General features: G+C 49.7%; 2 protein-coding genes across 2 annotated transcripts; one reads left to right on the top strand and one right to left on the bottom strand.

Annotated features, from left to right (window-relative positions):
- Positions 1 to 45: 45 nt before the first annotated feature.
- PV10_05927 (uncharacterized protein) lies at positions 46 to 3,346 on the top strand. Its single transcript, XM_016370664.1, has one exon. It carries the CDS (start codon positions 219 to 221, stop codon positions 2,976 to 2,978), a length of 2,760 nt encoding a protein of 919 aa, XP_016222957.1. The 5' UTR covers positions 46 to 218; the 3' UTR covers positions 2,979 to 3,346.
- Positions 3,347 to 6,245: 2,899 nt separating this feature from the next.
- On the bottom strand, positions 6,246 to 8,104 carry PV10_05926 (uncharacterized protein; the record flags this gene model as incomplete). Its single annotated transcript, XM_016370663.1, has 8 exons — positions 6,246 to 6,482; positions 6,545 to 6,722; positions 6,784 to 7,340; positions 7,391 to 7,450; positions 7,510 to 7,522; positions 7,586 to 7,790; positions 7,835 to 7,975; positions 8,029 to 8,104. 8 exons carry the CDS (start codon positions 8,102 to 8,104, stop codon positions 6,246 to 6,248), a joined length of 1,467 nt encoding a protein of 488 aa, XP_016222956.1.
- Between the last annotated feature and the right edge of the window lie 2,693 nt (positions 8,105 to 10,797).

The raw sequence follows: 10,797 nt of genomic DNA, 5'->3' as shown, positions 1-10,797 counted from the left end.
GCAGTCCGCTCCTCCCTCGGAGCGGCTGCTGAACAACATCAACGACATCCCTCCCTTGATTCACCATTTTGTGCAAACGACTCCCTTGAGGGCTTTCAGACACGGCAAAACGAGTATAGCCTTCATCAAGGCAGTGGGGAGGAATCAGTGATCCCCAATTCCTCGAGAGGCCACCCATCCATGCCTTCTCAAATCTCACTCGGCTCTTCACGGTGGCCATGCGATTCCCCGATCTCACCGTGCTAGCACTCGTCCTCCTTGTCCTCCCTCGATATGCCCTCACTTCGACCGTCTCGTCAACCTCCAGCCCTGCTCCCACCTGCCCATATCGGACGATCAACTATATCACTCACAGCCTCCCGCAACAATGTCTGACGTCGACGAGAAAGGTCAATACTTCGCCTGAAACTGGTGGGCCAACGACAACAGGCTCTGCCACTTCGGGTCCTCCATTATCGACCTCCACGCCTCCTACAAACGAGACAACAGTAGAATCACCCACACCTGCAACTTCATCCCTGTCTACCACGACCACGACCACGACCACCCAGTCTACTGCTGCCAGCACACAAGTTCCCAGTCCAGAAGGAGAAGATGTGTCCCCCTTGGAGGAGGGTAAATTTCTTTCATTTGAGGATTGGAAGAGAGAAAATTTGAAGAAATCAGGCCAGTCAGATCAGATAGGCCATCGTCCAGCCGCTGAACCGTCTGAGCCCCGGAAACGTTCCTCCATTGATCAGGGCTCGCTAGATTCCCTCGGTGACGATGCCGAGATCGATCTAGATTTCTCTGGCTTCGTGTCCGATGGACTAGACACCATCAACCAGCCAAAGCCTCGTCCCCCACAACCTGCATCAGATTCTCCAACGGTTCTCGAGCCCGACCGTGGGCCAAGAGCAGGTTTACGCAGTAAGGATGCGGGCAAGACCTGCAAAGAACGCTCCAATTATGCTTCGTTCGACTGCGGGGCCGATGTGATCAAGTACAACCCCGAAGCAAAGAGTGCCCTAGCAATTCTGGGCAAGAATAAGGATGCCTATATGTTGAACGAATGCTCCGCCCAAAACAAATATGTCATTCTCGAACTCTGCAACCACATCGCCATCGACACTATCGTCGTCGCAAATTTTGAGTTCTTCAGTTCCATCTTCCGCACTTTCAGAGTCACTGTCTCCGACAAATATCCTGTCAAGGCTGACAAGTGGAAATCCATAGGCACTTTCGAGGCTCGCAATACCCGTGAGGTCCAAGCATTCTTGGTTGAGAACCCTGTGATTTGGGCTCGATACGTTCGTATCGAGTTTCTCACCCATTATGGCAACGAGTACTATTGTCCCGTCAGTCTAGTTAGGATTCACGGCACTACTATGCTTGAAGAGTATAACCACGATCTCGAGTCGCTCCAGACAGACTATGAGTTGGAATCTGAAGTCCCCCACTCTTCAGATGTTTCAGATGTTTCATCGGCAATCTCGGCAACTTCGGCAACTTCGGTCGAGTCCACGTCTACCAGTTCAGATTCGTCTGTAAACCTGCCCGTCAAGGACCAAATGAGTGATATGAAGCAGGAGAATGCCACAACCACCGAACTGGATTCAACATCATCTCAGGTCACAGAAGCGACGACCTCGTCACTTTCCGAGACCACCAGTCCGGACACTTCTAATTCTCAGCGTAACTCCTCCCAAGTCACGAATGCCGAAAATCGGACATCGTCCACAAACGACTGCACCAGCGAAAGAAATATGTCATACACAGCAGAGCACTCGGTCAATCTCGACCAGATGGCCAGCAATGCCACCAGTTTTACAGCTGCAGCCTCCGCGAATTCCACTAGCATCAACTCCACCTCGTCTTCTGCGACTCAATCACCCTCCACGGGGACCAAGACTGAGCATCCAGTTGATATAGGCTCCAATGCCACAAGCATCCAGTCAAACAATTCGTCATCAATCAAATCCACCTCCACGAGTTCCAGCGTCAATTCCACCAAAGTTTCAGGATCATCAACACAGCCGGCACCAGCAGCTCCAACAATGCAAGAATCTTTCTTCAAGTCTGTGCAAAAAAGGCTGCAAATGCTCGAATCAAACTCGTCACTGTCTCTTCAATACATCGAAGAACAATCCCGAGCACTTCGAGACGCCTTTCGAAAGGTTGAGCAACGACAGTTGGCCAAGACCACCTCATTTTTAGACCAACTCAATGCCACCGTGTTGAATGAGCTACGCGAATTCCGCCAGCAGTACGACCAACTCTGGCAATCCACGGTGATTGAGCTCGAGATGCAGCGTGAACGCTATCAGCAAGAGAACGGGGCCATCAACGCACGTCTTGGGGTTCTCGCTGATGAGCTCATTTTCCAGAAACGAATGGCATTCTTACAGATGATGTTGATCTTGACATGTCTTGGTTTGATCATCTTCTCCAAGGGAAATCTCAACAGCTATTTGGAGTTGCCTCTAGTGCAAAGCGTACTCGCTAGGTCTCCAAGCGCAAAGTGGTCGAATACACCCATTACGGGAACCCCCAATCATAGTCCTGCGGTGACCAGGAACAACTCCGCACGAAGTACTGAGCGTCATGGTATACTGAAGGGTCATCGACGGGTGGCCTCGGAGGATTCAACCACGGATGCCCAAAGTCCAGCTGACTTGTATTCACCACCAACGCCCGTTAGCTTGGGAGAGACAAGTGAAGATGACGATGGTGATAACGGAAGAGGCCTGGGAAATGACCAGTTAGGCGATCCTCAGTTCGATCCTAGCCTTATCGAACGGCCTTCGACTAGTCCACCTGAACTTCCAGGCACCGAGACTCCTTCGACTCCGACTGAGGAGCTCGACCTCGGCAACACGTCGATTGATTCCATACTACAGCCAGATCCCAACAACGCGTATGTTGCACCGCCACTGGTGACGGTAGAGGCTGCCACACCACCGTCAAAACACCTCAAATGGCGCCTACCTGATAGCTAGTCCCTGAGCTATGAAACACTTGCTCCTCCAAGTAGAAGGACATTTTGAAAAGCTGTGCATGGAGTTTGGAGTCGATGTAATATGAGTCATTGTTTGACTTGGGTCTTGAATTATCTAGTTTGCCCAGAAGAATTATTATTAGCTGTAGTCACCTCCCTGACCGAATAGAAGTGTCTATACAGCCTGATTAATCCAGCCTATACTTGACAGAAAGCTGATGCTGAAATCCACGGAACGACGGAACGGCTGACCTTTGCTTCTCCACCTTTTCAACACCATTCGGGCACCCATAATAACCGAGGTGTACCGAACAAAAAGACGACTACTTCAGTGTTGAATGTGAACTGTGAACCCCTGTCATTCATGGTCTTGTGCTACAATTGACGATAGATTACATGATCAAAGAAGCTTGTGCAACATACCAAAGATTTGCCCACCATTTCTTGTCTTGCTTTTGCTCTCGCTCTATACCTCGTTAGATCCTGAGAACCCAACATGGTGCATAAATTGGATCCTGAATATGCGGCCGCTCTCGGCCCAACACTTGCAGCCATGAGAGCGGCTCCCAAAGCGCCAGCCTATGAAGTGGCACCTCGACGGACAGGAATCAACACCATGTGGGCAGCATACATGTCCAAATACCCAACAGTTACAGATGTGGAAGAAACGATAATAAAGATCCCAGGCCACGAGGGCGTTGAGATCGCAGTACACCACTTCGTCAAGAGAGGAACTCCTCCTTCAGCCTCTGCCGTCCTCTATACCCACGGCGGTGGATTTTTCTGTCTCAGCGTGCCACTCTACAGCAAGGTCATCCAAACCTACGTCTCCACCTCCGGAGTCCAGTTCTTCGCTGTTGAATACCGATTCCCCCCGGAACATGTGTTCCCCACACCAGTAGAGGACTGCTATGCCGCATTAGAATGGCTGAATCGGAACGCTGGCCAATTCGGCATCGACCCAGCTCGTCTGGCCATCATGGGCGACAGCGCCGGAGGTGGACTAGCGGCAGCCACGGCGATTATTGCCAGAGATCGAAACCTGTCACCTCCACTTGCCAAACAGATCATCATCTACGCCATGTTGGACGATCGTAACCAATCGAGGTTTGAACACTTGCAAGGTCTTGCCAGTTGGCAACCAGACGACAATTTGACGGGTTGGGCTGCATATATCGGAAAGGAAAATGCCGCTAAACCAGGCGTGTCTCCTTATGCTGCACCCGCTCGCGTCGAGACAGTCGCTGGTCTTCCTCCTTTGTACTGCGATGTCCCTGATCTCGACATCTTTCGAGACGAAAATATCGCTTATGCGGCCAGACATGCTCTTGCGGGTATTCCCATCGAGTTACATGTCTATCCCAGTCTGCCTCATGGCTTTGAGCCAAGTGCTCCCTATATCACCGCTACGCGCCTCGCCATGTCGAATCGTGTGAGGGTGATTATGGCGCTTTGAGACTGAGACGAGTCATAGTCGTTCTTGTCATCAGGAGAGTACGCTGACTCAATGACTTTATCATTGCGCATTGCTGGAGGGAAGACTATGGCGGGACTGTGTTGGATATGCCTAGACTATCTGGGATGACCATCCAACCGTAAGCTTATCAGACTATCTGCAAGTATAGCTCCAATCTTGTGCGGTCATGGGTATCGAAGTCTCCACAACTTAAGGAGGATAGGCAAGGAGGATGCATTTCAGGTCGTCTGCAGGTCTTCGCATAACTAGACCATAAGCGCGGAGAGGAAATGAATGCAAAAGACTATTCTATACCCAAAGAAAAGAACCCCTGTCTAGCGCGACAACAGAGATCTATTATGTCATACTCTGGGGAAGCAATTGAGGGGTGCGTGATGTTTAAGCTTAAAAGCGGTACGGGTCGGCTGAGTGCTCTCGTGTGCTCAGAGTGAGCTCCTTCGTGTACATCTTCCCTTGACAGGCTATGACTACAAATAAAGGTGCGCTATGTCTGATTTTCAATAGTAGAGCCATCTGTGTCCTTATTTTTAGAATCTGCCCATATGGACGACCGGATTGAAGAGGAAGAATTGCTCCGTCATTATGTACTAGAAGAAACCTCCGACCCCAATCTTGAGGGTGTTGGTCAAGTGGCGACCAATGTCTGGGACCAGGCAAAGGTTCGTCTTCCTCGAAATAAAGCCCTAAACACTCTAAATCAAGCAGGTTCTTCTCAGGCGGGTGCCAAAGAATGACACTGTGAGCCTTGAGGCGGCCAGGAGACAAATCGCTGCTCTGGAAGCCATCTCTGATACCAGCATTCCGCGTCTGATCGAGTGGCGAGAATCTCAATCACATTTGTGGCTGGTCATGGAGTTCCGTGATGATGTATCGCTGGATGAATACGTGCGAGCTCACCATCCTCTATCAGACGACGAGATCAAGTCTTTAGTCACCCAATTGTTTGCGGGAATGGCTGTCATATTCAACGAGGGATTTGCTCATTTGCGCATCACGAACCACACCCTTTCGGTGAGCCAATCGGGGCGTCTGAGCATAAACGACTTTAGCTATGTGCACCCATATGATCTAGAAAAGTCTGGCGACTTGTATGCCGCAGTGAGCGAACGACATGGAAGCGATGTTTACACCGCGCCAGAGGTTTTTGCCAATCTCAAGTATAACGCTCGGAAGGCCACAATTTGGAGCTGTGGAGTGGCGCTTTATTTCATGTGCACAGGTTCAATCGATCGATTATCGTCTCTAGCGCATCCTGCTTTCGACGATAGTAGAGATACACCAGCTCCCAAAAGGAAAATGTCTGCTGCATCCCAGCAGGCTCTCAAAGTCCCAGTCGTCACCTATCCAGATCGCTTTGCTGTCCCATCATATATGCGAGACATCATCTCCAAAATGCTTCAAGTGGAGCCCACAAGAAGAGCAGAGTTGCTCGAAGTAGCATCCAAGGTTCCAAAAGACATTGCTGTTGGCAAGCAAACAAGACCATTGATCCAACTGGCCTGGCATGACTACAAATCTCATGTCGGTCCGTATGCTGGACTTGATCGCGAGATATCGGACAATTCGAGTCTATTTTCATTCGGTGGCACTAGTGTTTTCAGCAGAGAATCCCTGTCGCTGCTTCTCCCCGGAAGGAGACGAAGCTCGATTGGAAGAGTGGTTGAGACAGAAGCGCAGCCGGCGAGGAGAAGATCGTTATGGCGATAAGTCATTTGTGAGACTTTGATGCAATACGGTGTTTGTGGGTCATCTCTCCTGTTTGACCATGTAATTATATTTCAGGACCTTTGTCTACTCACCCTGACTTCCGGGAATAATATGGTCTTCTTTTGAAACTCCCGCTTTCCACCGATACGAAGATGCGACATGTTCATCGGGGGGCCCTCGTTGACCCAAGACGGAATATAGATTCTCACGATATGTTCCGCCTGGAACTGTATAATCGGACCAGAACAGCCCTCTCTTCCTCAATTCTGGCAGCAAGAGTTCGATAATATCCTCGAAGGAAGACGGGAAAATCGCATATGCCTGCATAGATGTCAGTTGCCTAGGGACTCGAGATTGGGTCATCGTCGTCGTCGTCGCCTTACCAAGTTGAATCCGTCCACATCAGCTTCTGCCACCCACTGTTCCATAACGTCGGCAACGTGCTCTGGAGTACCAACGGGGGTTGCGCCGAGACCTCCAATAGTAATGAGCTCTGCCACTGTCCATTTTGTCCATTTTGGTACACCGGGAGCCAAGTGGGCGAAACCCTCGACGGCAGACCTTCATTCATTTAGTCATGTTTCGATGAAATTAGTCAACGCAGGAGGAGATGACATGTTACCGGACCGCATTACTCTCTACCTGTCGCAATTCTTCTTCATCTCCATACTTCCCAAAGTCAATCCCCGTCCAACCACACAATAGTGCCAATGCTCCTTCGACAGATGCATAGCTGCGATACTCGTTGTACTTTGCTTCCGCTTCCTCCTGAGTCCTCCCCAATACTGGACATATCAAGGACAAGAACTTGATGCTCTGGGGGTTGCGGCCAAATTTGGTGCTGGCCAGCTCCCGTGTTTCGGCAATACTTTTGGCAACTACTGAAGGGCTATGTCCTGCGACAAAAACACCCTCAGCATGTTGGGCGGCGAATTCCTTGCCTGATCTGGACGTTCCGGCTTGCAGCAGCAATGGTGTTCGTTGCGGACTGGGTTGGCAGATGTGCGGGCCTGGGACATTGAAGTATTTCCCTGTGTGATTGATTTCTCTAACTCGATCTGGCAAAGTGTAGATGCGCTTTTCAACATCTTTCACGACAGCATCATCTCGCCATGAGGATTCGAACAGCTTATACATGACTTGCATGTACTCTTCGGCCACTTCGTATCGCTTGTCGTGCTGGTGGTGGTTAGTAATGGCCTGGTATTGTGGGAGATTGTCATAGATACCCGAGGCTGTTCAGTGTGGCCCAGGTTCCTTGCTGCCGAGTCGAGGTACCCGGTGACGATCTAGAGACGACTGGTGAGCTCTAGTGTATATGTTCCGCTCTGGGTCACCCTCAACATACATTCCAACCTAATCTGCAACGACATTATTATCAATATTATCAAGCTCTTGGTGATGTAGCCTCATGATCTTCCTACCGTCCATTTGAAAGATGATCCAAAGTTGAAAGCCTCCGGGCGAGATGATATGGTTGTTCATACGTCGTAGAGACTGTGACGCCGAAACCGATGCTTTTGGTCGCAGCAGCCATTGCGGAAACAACTGCTAGGGGTTCGTTGACTGGCCATTGCGCTCCCGACCGGATTGCGGCATCTAGACTTCCATTGAAGACATCATAACCACCTGCACATGGGTTAGCAGTGTGTTATCGTAGTGATCATACTTACCCAGAACATCGGCAATAAAAATCCCATGAAATTTGGCCGCCTCGAGCTTAGTAGCAAGATTCACCCAGTGCTCGATTTGATTGAAGTTCGAAGACTCGTCACGTGGATGAGTCCACAACCCTGGAGATTGATGGCCACTACCTAATAAAAGTCAATCTATGGCCCTTCAAACTTTGCTGAGATAAAGTACTCACAGCTTTCCACGAATGCGTTAAGGATAAGTTGTTTCTTCGCTGATCCAGGGGCCGGGGAGCCCTGATGACTGGTCATCGCAATAAGATTCGACCCCTGCCTCTATCTCTGCACGCATTGATGCAAAAGAAAAAAAACAGTTTACAAAATAAGTAAGTTTGTTAATATCTAAACAAAGGAACTTTCATGGACGATGATGTAGACTGCATAAGCACGTGCTTGATGAGACTCTGGAGTCAGTGATTTGGCGACTCAGGTGGCAGCAAATGATGCCATCGTTAGTGCCCCTCGCGCCATCCGTCCTTGTCTCATGTCGGACAATCAACACCCGTCACACAAGCCATGAACCATTATACCAAGTGATTCCTTACCGCCATGCATTGCACGGATATTACCACTGTTTACTACAATTGATGGTTTAGCATGAATGAGCTCTGGAATATTTGCCTGGTTGACAGATTCTGTGGTCAGGGCATTGTGCCAAGATGGGTGATCTTATCGAATCAGGGGTTCAGCCTGCTATCACCATATGAGATGATATGTTACCACCAGCCCAGCAGAGACTTTTAATGGGCAAATTCCGCTGGTCTAACATGGAGATGACCGAGAAGACTGGAAGGCCTACTTCTTAGAGTAATGCTTGTGAACCAGCCTAACAACCGCTGCCGTTCTGCCGAGTGAGGTGCCACAAGGGGGCAGTCGAAAAGTGGAATTACTAATAAAACCAATCCCCGAGCCCATCACGCAATGCAGCAAGCTCTCGCGTTTGGTTGAGATGCCGCTATCGGCTAAGAATCTCATACATGACTCGAGAATCTCTGGATTTGCAAAGGAAAAAGGTGTAGGTGTATTCAATTCCATTTAACATCACTCTCCCTTGGCTTTGGACAATCGCCACCGGGATTCAGAACCTGGTTGCTTCGTAAGTTATATACAGAGATTGTCTCTCGTCAGGCTAGGACGATGGGTTCATGGCCATTCTGGGAAAGGTTGTCGTCCCTTCTTTACAAACGCCAGGCCAAGCTCATTACCAATCCAATACCTACCGTGGCAGACGATAAAGATATCAGATACCAAGTACCAGCAACGCAAAATATTCTACTCCTACACGCCCCAAGAGAGGAATACCGACTCACACTTGACCATCCCGTCCCTATTGTCGCTGCCGATCATGAGATTATCGTCCGAATCACCGGTATTGGTTTGAATCCGATCGATTGGAAAGCCCCGTAAGTTAGCACAGTCCCTATTGTCAATCACTACATGGCTTTTGGAACCCATTCCTACCTTACAACCATTCCTATAGTGAAAGGACCTATGACTGACCAATACAGTGCATTCAACTTTGCCATCCCTGAACTTCCTTACATTTCAGGTCGAGAATTTGTGGGCGAGATTGTACAAAAGGGCGCGTCATCCACCCGACTCAAGCTTGGCGATCGAGTATGTGACGCCGTTTTCAACATTTTTCTGTCTTTATATATATTGATCTTGTCATCGGTCCGTTCTCTCTAGGTTCTGATCCCATCTACCGACTACCGAGATAAACGCAAAGCTGCCTTCCAGCAGTATGCTGTGGCATCCGACTTCAACGCCGTTCGCCTTCCCAGGACATTATCGTCAGAAGATGCGTCAACGATAGGTGTGGCATTCGTGGCGGCGGTTCTAGCGCTGGGAATCTGCTCGGGCTTGGACTTTTCATCAGTTTTGAATGGGCCCAATTTGCTGAGAGAGGTCCGTAAATTGGACGAGTCAGTGCTGCCACAGGATGTGCGGCGTGAGTGTCGTGAAGGGATTTCTGAGGCTGAGCGAGTCCAGTCTGGCGACTGGATTGCTATATGGGGAGGTGAGTTGTACATCTCAACTGATGTTGTTATCTGTTCCACAGTAAGGAAGACCTTGAGAACTGATCGTCATGAAACTTGTGTCAGGTTCTTCTGCAACTGCAGTCATCGTCACACAGCTAGCACAGATGGCGGGTCTTAAGGTCATCAGCATCGTCGACCAGGCCAAGCACGGTCACCGAGTCTCCCCCAGCCCATCCCTCGCCAATGCTTGTGCTCCCGACGTTGTCATCGACAGCCACAATCCCGACCGAGTCATCCAGATCGTCCGAGATATCACCCATGGCCAACTTCGCTTCGCAATCGACACCAGAGGTAAGGAGTCAGCTACTTATCTTCTACAGACCTTGTCCGGGTACTCAAAACCCACACCAAACCATGAGCTGCCAACAATCGACGACCCGACTACCTCGTTACCAACACCTCAACCAACACCTACTCCAAGTTTGACCACAGAATCGACGTCGACGGCGTCAACTCTGATCCCACCACTCCGATCTCACCTTATTGGATTCTCGGGTCTACCAAAGCTCGACGTTGATGATCCGCTGAACCAGTCCATCTGTCTCCACTCTGTACCCATCAAAGTATTTCACGAAGTGTCTACGATCGGCGAAAAGCTGGTGGTCTGGCTGGAGCGATTACTTGCGGAGGGGAAGCTGAGATCACCTGAGATAGTTGGAGTCGAGGATGGGTTAGAGGGTGTCAATCGGGGATTACTGAAAATGAGGCAACAAGGTGGTAGAGTGGTGGTGCGAATTTGAAGAAGTGTGTTTCGAGGACGGACGGCAGTATCTTGGATAGACAGTTGAACAAGTCTGATCTGAGCTTGGATGATGTACGTTGGATTTAGACCTCATGTGCAGGTGAGACTTTTGGGCGTTTCAATGCATCATTCGCGGCAAAAGAAAAGGCTTTAATGCCATA

The sequence above is a fragment of the Exophiala mesophila genome (genome assembly GCF_000836275.1).
Source record: "Exophiala mesophila strain CBS 40295 unplaced genomic scaffold supercont1.4, whole genome shotgun sequence".
Classification (NCBI taxonomy): Eukaryota; Fungi; Ascomycota; class Eurotiomycetes; order Chaetothyriales; family Herpotrichiellaceae; genus Exophiala; species Exophiala mesophila.
The sequence above is the reverse complement of the archived record's forward strand: the minus strand, read 5'-3'. Positions and strand labels throughout refer to the sequence as shown.